General features: G+C 39.9%; 1 protein-coding gene across 4 annotated transcripts in view; it reads right to left on the bottom strand.

Moving 5' to 3' along the window:
• ampd2a (adenosine monophosphate deaminase 2a) overlaps positions 1-20,792 on the bottom strand; it is a 32,251-nt gene that overhangs the window by 6,281 nt on the left and 5,178 nt on the right. For 2 of the 4 annotated variants that reach the window (XM_049471810.1, XM_049471809.1), the window contains exons 2-17: positions 14,825-14,961; positions 13,622-13,752; positions 12,231-12,299; positions 10,852-10,957; positions 9,689-9,875; positions 9,452-9,593; positions 8,250-8,339; positions 7,336-7,465; positions 5,928-6,122; positions 4,823-4,954; positions 3,534-3,697; positions 2,640-2,766; positions 1,595-1,758; positions 735-855; positions 406-579; positions 4-114 (exon numbers count right to left, since the gene is read on the bottom strand). In XM_049471810.1, coding sequence (XP_049327767.1) covers positions 4-114; positions 406-579; positions 735-855; positions 1,595-1,758; positions 2,640-2,766; positions 3,534-3,697; positions 4,823-4,954; positions 5,928-6,122; positions 7,336-7,465; positions 8,250-8,339; positions 9,452-9,593; positions 9,689-9,875; positions 10,852-10,957; positions 12,231-12,299; positions 13,622-13,752; positions 14,825-14,961 — 2,180 coding nt within the window. Of the gene's footprint in view, positions 1-3; positions 115-405; positions 580-734; positions 856-1,594; positions 1,759-2,639; positions 2,767-3,533; positions 3,698-4,822; positions 4,955-5,927; positions 6,123-7,335; positions 7,466-8,249; positions 8,340-9,451; positions 9,594-9,688; positions 9,876-10,851; positions 10,958-12,230; positions 12,300-13,621; positions 13,753-14,824; positions 14,962-18,514; positions 19,167-20,792 lie in introns of those variants that run through there. The other 2 variants (XM_049471812.1, XM_049471811.1) reach the window with 2 other exon arrangements.

Below are 20,792 nucleotides of genomic sequence, written 5' to 3'. Positions count from 1 at the left end.
TACCTTGTGTGAAAAGCCGCTCATCAGCACACTGTTCCGGGATAACTCGCACATATCACATGAGCTGAGCTTCCACACCTGAGCTGCAATACTGTACTCCTCCATCAGGGGCTCCTACACAAAATAATATATTTATTTCACACTTTTAGTTCTGTAGGTGTCTCTGGTCTGAATCAGTTGTTGTGAGTTACTTTGTTTTCCCTCTCAGTTTGGTTTATTTTTACACAGCCAAAAATAAATAAATAAATGCACCAAAACGCAAACGCAAAACTTTAGTTTAAAGAAATACAGACTTTAGTGTGCTCTCTCTGACTCCGGCTGCTGATGGCGTGCAACACTATCCAGGATTCAAACCAGAAATACAGGTAACATACATACGTATTTGTGTGTATGTGTGTGTGATACCTTGGTGAAGTGGAACTGCAGAGGGTCGTCGGTGGACAGCGACACCATCAGTCCACGGGACAGGTACTCCGGCAACGGGTTTCTATGGTAACTGAGGAAGAGGCTGTTGTTGCTGAGGGGGGACATGGCGATGCCCACCTGGGCCAGGTAGTACAGGTACTGCAGCACAGGAGCCTGCAGAACACACACAAAAATCATTACGAGGGTTTTTGAAATGTTTGAACCGCTAGTTTACACAATTAGCCAAGAGAAACAGAAAGTCACTACCTTAATTCTCCAGCTAGGTGGCGCTATATGTAATCTATATGTAAAGTAGTACTTTAGTATACCTTTCTCAGCAGAAGTCCATGCGAGATGTTAGCAGACAGCATAAATCCTGACACCAGGTGGTGAATAGGCCCCGCCTCCCCACAGTGAGGTCGCAGCACAAAGGTGTGGAAGCCCCGCCTCCTGCAGAACAGCATCCCACCCAATCATGCAAAACAGCATAAAAAAACATGTTCATGAAGTTCTTTACACACAATCACTCTCACATAAAGATGAATACATCTCAGCCGCTCTATATTCTTACAGGTTTCAGTCCCTTTCAGAACGAGCCGTTTAAGGGCTCTGACACTTTTATGCAAATAATAAGCTGTTGCTGGCCACGCCCCATGTTTACACTGGGAGTGTACCACACTAAATGCGCTAAATGGAAAAGGTTTGGATGATTTAAATTTTTTGGTGTTTGGAGTGTTTATAGGGGCATTCGAGATCCAAGATGAAAATGAAAGCTTTGTGAGTTTTGCATAATACGTCCCCTTTAAGGCCCCGCCCACTTGTAAAAAAAAAAAAATGTTAAAATGTAAAATGTTCGTCTGCAGTGTAAAATGTATATATATACATTTTACACTGCAGACGAACCAAAGCAGGGATAAGTTGATTTAGACCGCTGGGCCACACTATGATTTAGAGATTGCTGGTTCGAATCCCAGTCATGCAGCTTGCCCTCAGAGCTGCCAGAGCCCTGAGAGAACACAGCTGTCCTTATTATTGCTCTCTCTGGGTGGGTACAGTAGATGGCGCTATTCTCTTTCTCCTCATCCCTCCTAGGGTGATGTGGATCAGCACAAGGCTGCATCTGTGAGCTGATGTATAAGAACCGAGTCGCGTTAGCGCTGTGATGCTAGTGATGTGTGTGTGTGATTACCTGCGCAGGTGGTTCAGTACGGTCATGTTAGCGTAGGTGTAGTACAGGTAGTAGGAGTAGGGAGGATTGTCCTCCTCAGTCCAGTTCTCAGGTAGAGGGCTGTCCAGATTAAACACGTGATGCTCCGGCTTCGATTCATCATCCACACTGTCAAAACCCACCACCTACACACACACACACACACACACATAGATTAAGCCATTAAAAAGATGGATATCATTTATATATTTAAGCTGAAATTGCAACTAGTGATGGGCGACCCTAAAATAATACCACAATATTTCAGGGTATTTTGTGGGGAAGATATTTTTGATCACAAACCATGATTTTGTATAAAACAATAACAGTATAATAAAAATTAAATCATTTAATCAAAATAAAGCATGCTTGCCACACACACACACACATATATATATATATATTCAATCAATCAATCAATCAATCAATCTTTATTTCCACTCGGTAATACATTGAGGGTAACCCGAGCTTTAAATTCTAAAAACAAGATTTAATTAAGAAGAAATAAAATAATTCAAAATAAAAGTATATATACAAACAGGCTAAAATGTAAAGCAATAAAACAAGTAGATAAATAATTAGAATAAAATATACTAACACTAACACGACGTAAATGATGGAACTAAAATAAATAATAATTATAATAAGTTAAAAAAGTATAATAAATAAAAGGAAATTAAATAAATGAAATAAAAAATATATATAATAAAAACATTTAACGACACTGTCTCGCCTCTGATTGGATAACAGCACGGTGATTCTCCCTCCACGGCTCTGCGGAGGGCGGTCTTGAGCCGAGGTAGGCGGGGCCATGAATCCTAATTTACGTGTTGAGGTCAGTCCGGGGTATTTTCCTGATTCACTGTTTATTTTCTATTAATGGTTAATGCAGGTAATGAATTTTGCAGTAGAGTACTCGATTACTGAAATAATCGATAGCTGCAGCCCTAGTGTGTGTGTGTGTGTGTGTGAGTGTGTGTGTGTGTATGTGTGTGTGAGTGTGTGTGTGTGTGTGTGTTTTACTCACATGCTGCAGGAACAGGTGCAGGTCTGGGTGGCTCTGGGGGTTAACCGTCACCTCAAACAGAGGCAGGAAAATATTCTCCAACATCTGCTGAAAATTCCCCAACTGCCTCTTACTGCGATACACATCACTGATGTGGGGAAAACAGAGAGAAAAGAGAGAGAGAGAGAGAGAGAATCAACAGACTGAAATGTGATACATAGAGTGCAATTCACTGTTTCTCCAGTAGAGGGTGTGTGTGCAGTAGGGCTGGAGAATATCGCCAAAACTCACATTTTGATATATTTCTTAATTAAGTGAATTATTTTGTACATCTTTACACATCTCTGCTGGATTTTCTCAGTCAGTTTTATGAGGTAGAGTCACCTGGAATTCAGGTTTTCAGTTAACAGCTGTGCTGAACTCATCAAGAGTTAATTACTTGAATTTCTTGTCTCTTAATATAAAGTTTGAGAGCATCAGTTAAAGTAAAGTAGTGAAGAGGTAGAGTTACAGGTATACAGTGAATAGTGAATATTTCAGTAATGTTCTAATCCAGGTTATGAGAAGCAACAACTACTCAACTAAATAAAGAAAAGTAAAAAATGATTAAGATTAGTCGATACAAATGTCAGTTTCAAGAATTTTGAAAGTATCCAGAAGTGCAGTCGCGAAAAAAGACCATCAAGAACGTTATGATGATGGAACTGGCACTCATCAGGAGAGGCCCAGGTAGAATAGAGCAAGAGTTTCCTCTGTTATACGGGATAAGTTCATTTATCAGAATTACCAGCCTCAGAAATTGCAAGTTAAACAGCTCCACAGATAAGAGCACCTAAATGCTTCACACAGTATTTTGGTTTGTTTAACACTTGTATACGTGTGTGTGTGTGTGTGTGTGTGTGTGTGTGTTCTTACAACAGGCGTGGGATCTGAACGAGCCAGCAGACATTGGGGGAGTAGACGGAGTGTGTCGTCGCCCACAGAGCCAGTTTGTCCCACTCGTCCCTCGAGCGTCCGTAGATGGACAGACGGAGCTCAGCGTTCTGATACTTACTCTCCTCCAGATCAGACATGACCTCCTGCGCACACACACACACACACACACACACACACACACACACACACACACACACACAGAGTTGAGCGGTATAACAGTAATAGTTGTTTAGGTTTAGCAGGAGCTTCACGACAAAGATCAATCGAGTGTGATTGCAGTGCTGGCCGGGGTACCCAAACTTTTGACCAGTAGCTCCATACACACAGTATTGGGGCTCTGGGGTGTCCAAACCTTTGACCTGATGCTGGTTTATCCAATAGCTCCTCCATATATTCACAGTACTGGAGATCTAGCTGCCGTCCTTCGATGGGCCCCATTCATTCCTATGGGGCAAATTCGTACGACAATTGTACGAAAATCGTACATTGTATCATTTTGTACAGCATATTTTCGGAAAGAAGGTCATATTGGTTCTATTGACCTTCTCAAAATTGTGACGTACACGAGCGTGCAAATTTCTCCCCATTCATTCCCCGGGCAAAAAAGCGCACATTTACGAAGTTTTTACGAAACACGTAAGTCCGATCGGAAATCTGTATACAAGCCCACCATTCCCGATAAGGACGCACGTTTTAGCGTAATAAAAATCAGCCACCAGCCAAAGCGTTTATAAAACTACACGCAGAAAGGTGAATGATGTACAGGATTGAGCAATCGATCCACAGTTAAAAAAAAAAAAGTTATTGTGTGTGAAAACAAACCAGAGATAATAAGCTCCTCCCCCAAACCAGCCCAGAATCTGTCTTGGGTGTGGACTTATTTATTCAGGATAACCTATCGTACATTATGCGCATGCCGCGTCGCTATGCTCATCGCTATATTACACCCTGTCAACTGTCTATTTTCAAAGTGAAGTGAGGTGTGTTCAAGTAAATTTCTGGTGTGGAGCTCCACTGACTGATTAAAACCCTGACAACAGTCAGCACTCAGATGTCCAATCATGTCTTAACCATGCAGGAACATGTTGCGCACACTCAAAACTTTGCTGTATTGTACTAGTGTTGTGCTCTAGTGTACATTCACACTCCTGGACACTACTTAAACTTAACAAACTTACAAACTTTGTATTTAACAACTTTTCAGTTTAAAAATAACCCAGATTATGATGGTTTCTGTATCAGAAACCCGTGTGTGTGCCACGACTGACCTTCACGATGTGGCCGAAGTATTTGCCGTGGATATGGTTGTCAGTTTTGATGAAGATTTCCCGCAGGATGGACTCTCCGATCGGGTTGTATTTGGAATTAAACTTGTCGAAGCGGTGGAACGTGTTCCGGTCCTGAGAGCAGAACACAGACAACATTCAGAACCTTAAAATATATAACCCAAACCACAGCCGACAGCAGGTTAGTAACGTATAATGTATAAGGTGCACTTAAAATCCTTTAATTGTCCCAAAAATCATCAGTGCGCCTTATGATCCGGTGCTGCTTATGCATATTAATTTGACCAGTCAGGTATTAAGGAGCAGTAAAGACACTCTGTTAAAGTACAGAGTTATACAGGAGTTTTAGCGAAATTTCTCCAGCACTAAAGCTGGAGCAGCGTTAGCATTAGCCGCCAACCCGTGCTAGCACTGCGGGAGCAGTTTGCCGCTAATGCTCTTTTAACAGAAAGTCTTTTTTATTACAGTTTTGTTTTCTTAGCTTAGCTTTACTTAGCTTAGTTAGCTACCCCCCCCCCCCGAAGAGACCTGCTGAATTAGAAGCTCATTATAGTGTCTCTTAACCCTTTTAGACCTGAATTAAGTTCCAGTGAAAAATAAAAGAATGCTGTTGTCAATCAAAAGAAGACCCTTATAGACAAAAGAGAAATCTGTATAAAAAGTACATTCAATTAACTAAAATATTAAATTGTTCTTTTAAATCCATTGCATTGGATGCCTGTGTTTAACATTTTTATTTTATAGATTTGATATTGACCTTTTTGCTTTACAAATAATCCATAAACAGTGATGTTAACATGATAAGTGGTCTAAATCACATGAAATTAAAAAAGTAAAAATAGCTTTTTTACTTTGCCTCATTGGCTCTAGTGCTGCCATGTCTGATGCAGTGGGTGGGGCTAAGCCACTGTATAATTTTTTCATTGGCTGGTTCATGTTCTATTCTAAATAGGCTTTAATTAGCATTACTATTAACAAAACCTAAAAAAGTAAACTTGCTGTCCATTGTAATCCAGTGCAAAATCCCTATAGTGCGTAAAATACGGTAATACAGGATTTTTAAGTGTTTAATTTAACAGTGTTTTACCGCGTGCATGTCGAGCGTGTCGACGCTGAGGTCGTAGGCCGTCAGGTTCATGTTCTCGAATACGTCCATCAGCGTCTGGCCCCGCCCACCCTCCATGCGCACAATCTCCTCCGGATACTTCTTCATAGCGCGTTTAATGAAGCGCAGCAGGTGCTTCTGATTCATGCAGGAGGAGGCGTGGATGTGTGTGTCCACCTGGGGGCGACAGAGTGCGGGAGATCATGAAACATTAATAAAATTAATATTTAGAAGGAACATTTAGGAATATATTTTCAGTAGTAAAACGATATAATGATCAGGATGTATCATCAGATATTAAGGAAACATAGTTTAGCATAGTTTAAGCGCTGTCATCTCTAGTGATTAGAGCTAAAGCCAGTATTTTATTACTATAACCATAATGGTAATCTGCGTGGGTGTGGCCTCTGACTCCGCCTGCTGCTTATTCCCCAACACTAAATCACCACTAATTCAAGAATGAATAAAACTGTATTAAATATGGGCAGTGAGTTTGACAGATGGAGATGACTTCAAACCCAGAAGGGCTACAAGATGGCTAGGCTAGCTAGCTAAGCTGACAACCACTAGGTTAGCTTACTAGGACTGGGCATTTTATTTTAAATAAAAAAATTGAGTGTTCTCATTCATATCAGTGGTCTGTGTGCAGCAGGGTAATGAAGCAGATGGTACCTGAGATAGCTAACTAGGTTAGCAAGGTTAGCTAAAGTGATCTGGACTATTCTACCTAACGCATACGTTAGCTACGTTAAAACGCGATACGTTATACATTAGAACGTGAACATAAGACTCTATATTGACTCATCGATTATTATCTACAAATGTGATTATATTGCTTACTTCCAAAACAAGTAGCAGTAAACATTACTCACGGCCATTATTAGCAGATAGCTAGTGTTAGCTATTAGCTGTTTATTTCCAGTATTCACTGAATTCGCTGGACAGCATATTTATGTGTTATCTGATAAACTAAGCCGTAAATTATTACTGGGATCTGTAAAGTAGCTTTTATTCGATATAATAAACTTGGCTAAGGTTTAAGCAGATAGCATAAAGCTAGCATGCTAACTAACTATGGATAAAGTTATATTCAGTATAAAAAAAGCACATGAGCTAGTTTACAATGCTTCTTGCCGTGGTAAACGAGTTAGTGAACTCGTCTTGCACTCGTTTCTGTATGTTCAGTGTCCTCTGCCTGGCAACCCGAGTGAGCATTGTGTTTGTGGAGGTGTGGGCGGGTCTGTGGAGAGGTGGGCGGGGCAGACAACTCTCTCCAGTGTCGGAAATCATAATAATTGTAGGAAACATATCAAGATAAGATTATAATCTGAAGCTCTAACTTTTCTACCTTTATTCCTGTGGTAGTTAATACTACAGTAATTTTGTGTACCTTACGGATGTTGTAAAAGTCTCGGTGAGGGACTTTCTTCTGGGCCGCGAGCTCCTTCATCTCGTTCAGCAGGATGTGCATCTGGAACTTGGAGCTGAGGTACTGCAGCCGCCGATAACAGAACGACTTCCTGTAGTGAGAGAAACCGGGTCAGGCTAAGGGAACTTCGGACCACATCACACACCACATACACACTCACCTATGTACTGTACATACTCATATACACATTTTTAGAATAACTTATTTTATGTACAGTGTTATTCTACTTACACCTAATTCCCACTACAAGATTTTTTATTTTTTAATTTTTTAATTTTCCCTCTGGTATGCATTTTCACATACTGCCATACCTCTAGAGGCCCTACACTTTCTCTAAGGAGCCCCTGCTGCTGCTCCTCACCATATGAGTTTTTTTTTATTTGAGTAAAATAGAAAAACAACAGCAAACAGCAATTATTCATTTAAAAAGGAGACAAATGGAATTACACAATCGATCCACAGTTTAAAAAAATCCCCTTGTCCTGCAGACAAGCCCAGGATCGCTCTTGGGGAAAGAATCAATATATGTATTTAGTAAAGCATCAAAAACCTATATAAAAGGTGTCACAAAGGCCAAACCAGGGACAGACACTCGCAGATACCAAACACACAAGAACGAGACAAAGTGGTCCCCCGATTATTGTGGGAAATATAGAAATTATAGAAATAAAAATTATTTCACCATGTTTTTTTGTTTTTTTTTTGCCATTCAAGCGGCTTGTTGCACCGTACATAATAATAATGCATAGCAAACAGATACAGTCTGTGGGAATCACACAGATTCTCTATCCTGAACCAATCAGCTCAACTACACAATCATTTCCTAAACGTCCTATAGAAGAACTAACCCAACAAGAATGCTCCTCCAGACTTACACCGGGCCGTTGATGATGAGAGCCATCATTACGTTCATATCAGCGATGTAGTCCTGCAGGTTAGGATACGGCAGATCCAGCTCTGTAGTCCTGCAGATACAACACATTAAATATAATTCAAATATGATTAAATACATTGAAACACACAATATTTTGTGATTAATCTCCATTCATTTGACTTTTTTCAGGTGTAGAATCATGTAGTATATTAAAAACCGTATTAAACAAACAAAATACTCTGAGAAGAAGCTTTTAGGTGATCTTATCTGGGGAGCTGTTTGTTAACTTGTGGTTTCTGAGGCTGGAAACTCGTAGCTTATAAACTTATCCTGTATCCTGAGAAAACTCTCGCTCTTCCTTTCCTGGGGCATCCCTGATGAGTGCCAGTTTCATCATAATAAAGTTTTTGATGGTCTTTTGAATTAGCTATTTATTGTATACCTGTAACTCTACCTCTTCACTACTTTACTTTAACTGATGCTCTCAAACTTTACATTAAGAGACAAGAAATTAAAGTAATTAACTCTTGATGAGTTCAGCACAGCTGTTAACTGAAAGCCTGATGAGCTACTTTGAAGAATCTAACATATATAAAATATACAGGGGTTGGACAATGAAACTGAAACACCTGTCATCATTTTAGTGTGGGATTTTAGGTTTCATGTCTAAATTGGAGCAGCCTGGTGTTCAATCTTCATTAATTGCACATTATTGCACCAGTAAGAGCAGAGTGTGAAGGTTCAATTAGCAGGGTAAGAGCACAGTTCTGCTCTAAATATTGCAATGCACACAACATTATGGGAGACGTACCAGAGTTCAAAAGAGGACAAATTGTTGGTGCACGTCTTGCTGGAGCATCTGTGACCAAGACAGCAAGTCTTTGTGATGCATCAAGAGCCACGGTATCCAGGGTAATGTCAGCATACCACCAAGAAGGACCAACCACATCCAACAGGATTAACTGTGGACGCTGTAAGAGGAAGCTGTCTGAAAGGGATGTTCGGGTGCTAACCCGGATTGTATCCAAAAAAACATAAAACCACGGCTGATCAAATCACGCAGAATTCAATGTGCACCTCAACTCTCCTGTTTCCACCAGAACTGTCCGTCACCACAATCAATTACTGTGCTCTAAAACCAGGTGTTTCAGTTTCATTCTCCAACTCCTGTATTCTGGTTTGTTTAATGCAGAACACACTCACTTGTCCAGAGGGCTGCGTTTGGTATAAACATGGACCACTCCGTCCACCATCTTGCAGGTGTAGCCCACGTCTGAAGGCAGATTCTTGGGGTCCTGACCCTCATAGGGGTGAGTCCGACTGACCGGAGGGTGCACTGGAGCATCTGACACACACACACACACACACACATCACTACATCTACATCAGAGCTGTCTATTATATTATGGTCTACAAATTGCATGTGTGAGTAAGGTGTACCTGCAGCTACAGGTGTCTCAGGCTCCGCCCCCTGTGGGCTGCAGTGCAGTGGGCGGTCGGACAGGTCCTGCAGCAGGCGGGCGGTGGTGCTGCAGAAGCCCTGCAGAGACTCGGACATGTACTTCTCTCTGATAAACAGAGCTCTGACCACACACTCCGCCGCGTCCACCAGGTCAGTGAAGGGAACCTGCAACAACCGAGATCAAAATGGTGGTGGAGCAGTGGATAACACCCCTACCTAGTAGTGAACTACTATATAATGTTGGAGACTGGGGTTCAATTCTCGTTCTGGGTGACTGAATGCTGTGCTCTACACCAATAAGAGTCCTTGGGATGGACTCCTAACATTATATTGGCATATTGTAATACTGACACTGTCAGTCTGCCTGCTCTAGACTCTAAAGACTCTACTCAAAGACACCCAAAATTCCCAGCATGCACTCACACCGGACTTCCCTGGCGGCGTTCCCGCTCTCCCAGTTACTGATTCTTTCCACCTGGCCTATCTAGTATAAATACCCCTCATTTTGCTCTGTTCCCAGCTGAGTATTGAATCTAGTTATGTAGATCTTCTACTACTTATCACTTGGGCTTATGCTCTGCCTGTGCCGAGTGCAAAACATTCAAGACCCTGCACAGATTAGCATGGTTTGAACGACAAGAACAACTCAGGGGTTTGTCCTACTTTACTAAGTTGGACCTATGTAGAATCTAGGTACAATCTAGAATGAGGATGAATGGAAAACAGCTTTCATTACCACTTAAGGCCACTATGAATAGTGTTTTTTTATTATTATTAGATGTCTGTTGTGATGACAGTATACTGAAACAGTAAACGAGGTAGACATTAGGTAAGGCACTAAATATTTCATGAACTCATAACAAAACCGACACATATTGTCGATACAGTATGTTAAGAAAATGTACCATGAAACAATAAAATATGGATATATTGTCCAGCTCTAAGTGAGATATAAATTTTCTAAAAATCTAGGCATATCTAGGCTGAGAGGCTGAATTTAAAGATCTATCTCTGGTTTATTTGAATCGATATCAAATAATTTTAATAAATAGAAAAATACTAATATATAACATTTTTTAAACCCATTTTTTAAACAAATTTGATCTGACCTTCATTCATCCAGTAAAAGGTAGAGCATTACCCCACACTTCTCCTCTCCAGAGATGGAGACGCGCTGAAACTCTCTCTCCACCAGCAGCTCTTTAGGAGCATAGTCCACCGTTACCTCATCCTGATCTTTCAGATTCCTGAAACACAGAGATACAGAGACACACAGAGGGACACAGGGAGACAGAGAGAGACGAAGAGACCAAATGAGACACTGTGATTCAGGAAAATTGTTGTGAAAACGTCCAGAAGCTCCAGATCGGCACAGTTCAGAGTTCACTGAGGAACAGTCAGGGTCTGCAGCACAACACACTCTATTAAAACACTCAACTGTGCCGTGCTGGAGAGAGAGAGAGAGAGAGAGAGATAGAGAGAGACAGAGAGAGAGATAGAGAGATTTAGAGAGAGAGAGAGAGATAGAGAGATTTAGAGAGATGGAGAAAAGATAGACCACTTTTCCACTGCAGAGTCAAATGGTTATATATGGCACTATAGGGCTCGTCCAACATCACTATGATGGTGGTGGTAGACTGGCTAGCCAATAGGCAGAGCTCTGAGTTTTTAATAGGGGTGGAACAAAATCAATATATATCAATATCGTGATATATCAAAATATTTTTTGTTTGCAAAAAAAAAATACATTATCGAAATGTCGCATCAAATATGGATATTTATGCTAAAACATGCTGGTGCTATAACCAAATGAATAGGGTTAAAAAACCTGCAGTAAAGAATATTGGTTGTGAAACTGACACCAATAAATCCGTGGTAATATCACGATATTTCATGGTATTTTCGCGATGACAAAACTCTTGGCGATATATGAAAACATTGAATTAAAAACACTATTTCAATAATGCACTACTGCAACAAAATAAATAAAATTGAAAATAAATTTTTATTATTGCATACAATATGATATGGCACACCCCTAACTGAGATATGATTCAGAAAGTCATGATACTAATAATATTAATAATGCACTCCAGATATCTTCATATATCCAGGATTAACGTAAAATAAATGATACTGGACAGATATAATCTGTCTCTAGTAGATATATAATGGGAAATGAGAACAGTATGAATTTTTCTTTTGCTAAAAACAGCAAAAAAGTAGAACCCTGATGTGATAATTAGGGGTGGCATAATATTGAATATTGTTCACAATATTAAAAGTGTGCAATACGATATGGCTAACCCCTACTTACTGGTATTTGATTATTTAGGAGTATTTTAGCCTCTTCAGTTTTGTAGAGAACTGTCTTACGATATATCAAGTATCGAAGTATTGTAATATCACTGGTATTGTGGGTAACGGTTATCCTCAGTGTTCAGAGAGAGAGAGAGAGAGAGACAGAAGGAGAAAGAGATAGATAAAGAGATAGAGGGATAGAGAGAGAGTGGAACTCACTCCAGATCAGCTGTGCTGTCGATTTTCAGGAAGTCCTGTTTGGCTCTCAGCAGAATCTCCGGCTCTAGCCTGGAGTAGGGTGGGGGGATGGGGGGGGCAGTGTGAGGCGGCCAAGCAAAATATTAATAGGGAAAGAGAGAGAAGGAAACACACACACGGGTATGGGTGGGTGTGGGGTGGGTGAGAAAGAATTTATCAGGTTGCCATGATAAGCTCTACAGACTGGACACCAGAAACTCCTTAAACCTTCATTAAAGAAAAAGCAAACTGGAGCTTAAACAATGCTAACAGATCTGATACAGATAAAAGAACGCTAACAGAGCTACGATAAAATATATAAAATAGTTAAGAGAAGCTTACAAACAACAACTAGAGTGTGATGTGAGGGGTTGCCCAAACTTTTGCTCAAAAGCTGGTTTATCCAACAGCTCCTCCGTACATACACAGAGAGTGCTGGAGAGCAATGCAGAGAAAGAATGCCCTGCACAGACTCAGCTGGTGTGTTGCTATGGTATTCTTAGTGGCTGCTATGGTGTTGCTAAGTGATTACTAGGTGGTTGCACTAAGGTGCTGCACTATACTCTATAGTGAGATGCCCTGTGATTCCCACCCCTAGGCTCAAAAGGCTCAAAATAATCCAGGACAAAACATGAAAATTACTAAACATTACTTATTTTTCTCTCTGTAAGGCTGCAGCCTGCTCCTAACCCCGGCAAGCACTGCTGGAGCAGCATTAGCTTTATTCTTTCATCATTCAGACTGTAGGCTTTGTGTCTACCGTCTTAAAACAAGCTACGTGTTACAAACCGCTAGGTAATATCACCTGGCTTACTAGAGCACTCAGGGTAGCACCGTTGGTAGTAACCGCTAACAGTTTGTCGCTAATGCTAATGCTTCAGCCTTAGAGCTGGAGAAATTTGGAAATCTAAGCTCACTGTAAATAAACAGAAGCGCTTTACTCAGGAGAGAAATCTGTGCAGATTTACATCCAGCACTCGTTAAACTTTAAAAGAAAGCCTTTTTTATAACAGTTTTGTTTACTTAGCTTAGCTTTACTTAACTTAGTTAACTACTAACCCAACCACCACCCTGCAGAATTAGAAGTTCCTTATAGTGTCTCTTAAAATGCGCCTTATAATCCAGGTATAATCTGCGCCTTAGTTATAAAAATAATCCAGACAATAGACCTTAATTAATAGTGCACCTTATAGTGTGAAAAATACAGTAATCTTATTTATTATTATTTTCCCCCTCTTCTTACAGTTCAGCTGTTTTTCTAGTTCAGTCTTTAACACAAACACACACCAGCCCAGTGTCCAGCCCTGAAACAGCAATCAAGAAGCGCCGTGTAGCCGCAACACACACACACACACACACACACACACACTCACCTGATGTCCTGGCTGATCTGTCTCTCTAATCGGTGGCGTTTCTCCTCCAGCTGTTCGATTGGACTGTCCTCTGGAAACTCGTATGGAGCGCTGCGCATCTCACTGTCCGCCAGACTGCGAGCCAGCAGCTCCTACACACACACACACACACACACACACACACACACAATTTTTTTTATGTCAAGAAGGATTTAAAAAAGGTTTATTTTTTTAGATAACTGTTTCATATTTAGTTTTAGGCATTTGTTTATTATTGCAATATTGTGTGTCACAATATCTAACAGGGATCCAATAAATAAACAATATGTGACACAGGTGTGTAGACTGTGTGAATGTGTAAGCATACATTTGGGCCAATTCAATTTTAATATAGTATTGAAATCTAATACCTATCCACTTCTCTGCTTTTCAATTCATTCATTTGTTTGTGTTTTATATATAGTTTCTGCTTTCATACATTCACTTATTTTAACCTTATTTCCAGCCTTTTTCCTCCATACTTTATATAGCTGTGGACAAAAATAAAAGAACACTTAAAAATGACGAGTTTCTTTGATTTTGCCAAATTGAAAACCTCTGGAATATAATCAAGAGGAAGATGGATGATCACAAACCATCAAACCACCAAACTGAACTGCTTGAATTTTTGCACCAGGAGTAAAGCAGCATAAAGTTATCCAAAAGCAGTGTGTAAGACTGGTGGAGGGGAACATGATGCCAAGATGCATGAAATTAAAACTGTGATTAAAACCACCCAGGTTTATTCCACCAAATATTGATTTCTGAACTCTTAACTCTCTTGTTATTTCAGTCATTTCTCATTTTCTGTAAATAAATGCTCTACATGACAATTTTTTTGTTTGTAATTTGGGAGAAATGTTGTCTGTAGTTTAAAGAATAAAACAACAATGTTCATTTTACTCAAACATAAACCTATAAATAGCAAAATCAGAGAAATTGATTCAGAAACTGAAGTGATCTCTTCATTTTTCCAGAGCTGTATATACCATGATTTAATTTCCTCAGTTCTGATTAAACCTGTGGTAGAACAGATGTTTTAGACGTGAAACAACATCACTTTAAGAGTTAAACAGCTTTAATTTCCTCTTTATACAGTTCCTGAGACCTGTAAAACCTCAGTAAACTGTAATCAGAGTAAACAGAGGGAACAGAGTGAACAGAGGGAGCGTTGTTTTCTCTTACCTCAGCGATGTCTTTATACTTCCCGTCCATGGATGTTCTAAGGTCGATGGGGAAGTGTTTGTGTGAGATGGGGGTTCCTGGGAGAGAGCGCTGGGTCGAGAGAATGCTCTGCCCCGAATCTCCGCGGGAATCTGCAGCTGAGAGAAGGAGAGAGGGAGAGAGGGAGAGAAGGAGAGAAATAAAGAGGTAAAGCAGGAGTTGTGCTCTATTTCTGCGCTAATTCAGACAGCAGCGTCATGGAGACCAGACCCACAGAGACCCACCAGCATAAACACACCCTCATCTACCATCTACAGACCACCATCTACCAGCTACCAGCTAAATAAGCAGCACACACACACATACTGTACACACACACACACATATACACACACACCTGCCTGATTATTAGAATCAGCTTTGTGATGGAAACAAGGCTGCTGCATCTGTTCCATCACAGATGGTGGAAGTTCCTCCAGACTCTCATTATTAATTACAATATACAAAACAAACCCTATAAAACCCTACAAAATCCTTTAAAACCCTGTAAAACCCAATAAAACCCCAGCAACACCCTATAAAACCATATACAACCCAATAAAACCCCTATAAAACCCTGTAAAACCATATAAATCCCTATACAAACCCTACAAAACTCTATAAAACCCCTATAAAACCCTGTAAAACCCAATAAAACCCCAGCAACACCCTAAATATAAAACCCTAAACAACCCTAAAAATCCCAATATAACACTATAAAACCCTGTAAAACCATATAAATCCCTATACAACCCTATAAAATCTTATAAACCCTACAAAACTCTTTACAACCATATAACACTAATAATCCCAAAAAAACAATATAAAACTGTATACAACCTAATAAAATCCTATAAAATAATATACAATCCTACAGCTCTACAATTATACAATCCAACAGCTCTACAATCCTACAGCCCTAAAACACTGTAATCCTACAATCCTACAGCCCTACAATCCTACAGATCTAGAGCTCTACAATCCTACAGCTCTACAATCCTACAGCTCTACAATCCTACAGATCTAGAGCTCTACAATCCTACAGCTCTACAATCCTACAGATCTAGAGCTCTACAATCCTACAGCTCTACAATCCTACAGCTCTACAATCCTACAGATCTAGAGCTCTACAATCCTACAAATCTAGAGCTCTACAACCACAGTCATACAACTCTACAATCATACAGTCCTACAGCTCTACAATCTTACAGCTCTACAATCCTACAGCTCTAGAGCTCTACAACTATACAGTCATACAGCTCTACAATCCTACAGCTCTACAATCCTACAGCTCTACAACCATACGGTCATACAGCTTTACAATCCTACAGCTCTACAGCCCTATAGATCTAGAGCTATACAACAATACAGTCCTACAGCTCTACAATCCTACAGATCTAGAGCTCTACAATCATACAGTCCTACAGCTCTATAATCCTTAAGTCCAACAGATCTACAGTCCTACAGCTTTACAATCCTATAACTCTACAATCCTACAGCTCTACAATCCTACAGCTCTACAATCCCACGGCTCTACAATCCTATAACTCTACAGTCCTACAGCTCTACAATCCTATAACTCTACAGTCCTACAGCTCTACAATCCTACAGTCCTACAGCTCTACAGTCCTACAGCTCTACAATCCTATAACTCTACAGTCCTACAGCTCTACAATCCTACAGTCCTACAGCTCTACAATCCTACAGTCCTACAGCTCTACAGTCCTACAGCTATACAATCCTATAGCTATACAATCCTATAGCTCTACAATTCGACATTCGCATTATAGAGCATTATAGAGCATTATAGAGCACCCCCTACGCTTCCTGTAGTGTATTACAGTCTGTCAGAATAAGCGTGTGGATCATTTAAAGATTATAGAGCATTATAGAGCATTATATAGCGCCCCTACGCTTTTTGTAGTGTATTACAGTCTGTCAGAATGAATGTGTGGATCATATGAACATTATAGAGCGCCCCTATGCATCCTTTAATGTGTTACAGTCAGTCAGAATGAGTGTGTGTAGATCATATAAACATTATAGAGCATTATAGAGCGCCCCCTACGCTTCCTGTAGTGTATTACAGTCTTTCTGAATGAGCGTGTAGATCATATGAACATTATAGAGCATTATAGAGCGCCCCCTATGCATCCTTTAGTGTATTACAGTCTGTCAGAATGAGTGTGTGGATCATATAAACATTATAGAGCATTATAGAGCAATATAGAGCGCCTCCTATGCTTTATGTAGTGTATTACAGTCTGTCAGAATAAGCGTGTGGATCATTTAAAGATTATAGAGCATTATAGAGCACCCCTAAACTTCCTGTAGTGTATTACAGTCTGTCAGAATGAGCGTGTGGCTCATTTAAACATTATAGAGCATTATAAAGCATTATAGAGCACCCCTACACTTCCTGTAGTGTATTACAGTCAGTCAGAATGAGTGTGTGTAGATCATATAAATATTATAGAGCATTATGGAGCACCCCCTACGCTTCCTGTAGTGTATTACAGTCTGTTAGAATGAGCGTGTGGCTCATTTAAACATTATAGAGCATTATGGAGCACCCCTACACTTCCTGTAGTGTATTACAGTCTGTCAGAATGAGTGTGTGGATCATATGAACATTATAGAGCATTATAGAGCACCCCTACACTTCCTGTAGTGTATTACAGTCTGTCAGAATGAGTGTGTGGATCATATAAACATTATAGAGCATTATAGAGCAATATAGAGAACCCCCTACGCTTCCTGTAGTGTATTACAGTCAGTCAGAATGAGTGTGTGTAGATCATATAAACATTATAGAGCATTATGGAGCACCCTTACACTTCCTGTAGTGTATTACAGTCAGTCAGAATGAGTGTGTATAGATCATATAAACATTATAGAGCATTATAGAGCAATATAGAGCACCCCCTACGCTTCCTGTAGTGTATTACAGTCTGTCAGAATAAGCGTGTGGATCATTTAAAGATTATAGAGCATTATAGAGCATTACAGAGCACCCCTACACTTCCTGTAGTGTATTACAGTCTGTCAGAATGAGCGTGTGTAGATCATATAAACATTATAGAGCTCTATAGAGCCTCCCCTATGATTTATGTAGTGTATTACAGTCTGTCAGAATGTGCATATAGAGCAATTCAATTTTAAATATCTAGTTTTTTTAACACATTGCACATTTTTTCTAAACATTTTGTTCTACACACACACACACACACACACACCTGTAATTTAAATTAATTGTTAATTGTTTATTCACTGTTCTAATCAGGGAACAACAGCTAGTATTATCAGTATTTCCCTCTGTGGAAGTTTCCTGCACTGCAGTGTTTCTCAGCTTCACATCATACAGCCCTGTGTGACGCAGTGGATTCTCAGCTTCACACACACACACACACACACACACACACACACACACAGAACCTTCCTTTCCTCTTTCCCTATTCTGCACTGTCAGCAAGAACACAGTCCTGGCTTGGTGCCTGTGTGTGTGTATGAGTGAGAGAGAGTCTGTGTGTGTATATCTTAGTGTGTGTGTGTGTGTATAAGAATGTGTGTATGTAAGAATGAGTGTGTGTGTGTGTGTGTGTGTATAAGAATGTGTGTATGTAAGAATGAGTGTGTGTGTGTGTGTGTGTGTGTGTGTGCGATGTACAGTACCTGTGCTGGTTTCTCTGCAGGATCTCTCTCTGAATGAACCAAAACGCTTCTCTCTCTCTCTCTCTTTCTTTCTCTCTGTTTCTCTCTCTCCTTTCGCCGGCTGGTGTATGTGGGTTGGATCGTACCACGTGGCATTAAAGGGGGGGAACTAACATGAAAAGAGGGGGAGGGGCTTACACTACATAATTTACTCTCTCTCTCGCTCTCTCTCTCTCTCTCTGCAGCCAAAATGCTGCTTTGCATATGTGTGTGTGTGTGTGTTTGTGTGTGTGTGTGTGTGTGTGTGTGTGTGTCTGATTCAGAATTCTGTGGAGGGTTTGCCTATATTTCTTCTGATTGGGCAGCATTAGGAGGCGGGGCTAAGGCAGAACTGGACTACACACAGTAAATACACACACACACACACACACACACACACACACACACAATACATTGACCTATAGAAGTGAGTGAAGCTATTTTGTGTTATTTATAGTCAGACAGCAGTGTGTGTGTGTGTGTGTGTGTGTGTGTGTGTAATGAAGGGGTTTCTGTCTTGTCTAGACTGAGGGATGCAGGACTGGTACACAGTGGGTGTTTATACAAGGGTAATTATAGTAACATACACACAACACACACACACACACACACACACACACACACACCCCCCCCACACACACACACACACACACACACACACACAACACACACACTGCCTTCTGTTTTCTTATTTTCTATCTTTCTTTTTTGATCAGATTTTTCTTACATCAACCTGTGCATTTTCATATTAGTCTAATATCTAGTCTTTCATCTCTTTGATATCAGTCTTTCATCTCTCTAAACTCAGTCTTTCATCTGTCTGATCTCAGTCTTTCATCTGTCTGATCTTAGTCTTTCATCTGTTTGATCTCAGTCTTTTATCTCTCTGATGTCAGTCTTTCCTCTGTCTCATCTCAGTCTTTTATCTCTCTAAACTCAGTCTTTCATCTGTCTGATCTCAGTCTTTCATCTGTCTGATCTCAGTCTTTCATCTGTCTGATCTCAATCTTTTATCTCTCTAAACTCATTTTTTTATCTCTCTAAACGCAGTCTTTCATCTGTCTATCTCAGTCTTCCATTTGTCTGATTTCAGTCTTTTATCTCTCTGATCTCGGTATCCCTCTGTCTAATTTCAGTCTTCCATCTGTCTGATCTTAGTCTTTCATCTGTTTGATCTCAGTCTTTCATCTGTCTGATCTTCGTCTTTTATCTGTCTGATCTCAGTGTGATCTTAGCCTTTCATCTCTTTGATCTCCTATCGGCAGCTAAAAGCAAAAAATCTCACAACCAGAACTGACCTAAATATGGCTCCTCACACAAACACACACACACACACACACACACACACACACATACACACACAGCAGTCTTTAAGAAACTCACAAAGAGGTTCATTCATACTGTTTTTCAAAAATCAGTGCAGCAGAACAGCACAGCTTTCCCAGCAACACACACACACACACACACAAACACACATACACACACACACACACACACACACACACACACACACACACAGGCAAGCTGTCCTGCTGTTCTTAGTTTGGGAAAGTAGGCCCGGCCAGGAGAAACAGAGCAGTGTGTGAGAGAGACCTGCTTAAACACACTGACCCACTTCACACAGTTCATATCATAATACTGATATATACACATACATTACTGATATATACACCCACATTACAGATATATACACCCCCATTCTACACTTCAGTTCATATCATAATACTGATATATATATATACACCCACATTACAGATATATACACCCCCATTCTACACTTCAATTCATATCATAATACTGATATATATATATACACCCACATTACTGATATATACACCCACATTCTCCACCTCAGTTTATATCATAATACTGATACTATATATATATATATATATATATATATATATATATATATATATATATATATATATATATATATATATATATCCACATTACTGATATGTAACCACACTGCAGTCATATATACCCACATTACTGATATATAACCAGTGATGGTATAGTTACTTTGAAAAAGTAATCCGATTACTGATTACTCCTTTAAAAAGTAACTTAGTTACTTTTTGGATTACTTGATTTTAAAAGTAACTAAGTTACTTTACAAGTTACTTTATTAGTTACTTTCAGCAGCTGCAGACACCACCTCCCTCCGCCTTAACATAAACATTATAACCAGTTTTGCCAATACTTCCTTTATTGGAAAAGGCATTTTAACACCAACAATGTATCTCTATTAAGTTGA

Source organism: Astyanax mexicanus, chromosome 24 (genome assembly GCF_023375975.1).
Source record: "Astyanax mexicanus isolate ESR-SI-001 chromosome 24, AstMex3_surface, whole genome shotgun sequence".
NCBI lineage: Eukaryota > Metazoa > Chordata > Actinopteri > Characiformes > Acestrorhamphidae > Astyanax > Astyanax mexicanus.
This window is presented reverse-complemented; position numbering and strand designations above follow the sequence as displayed.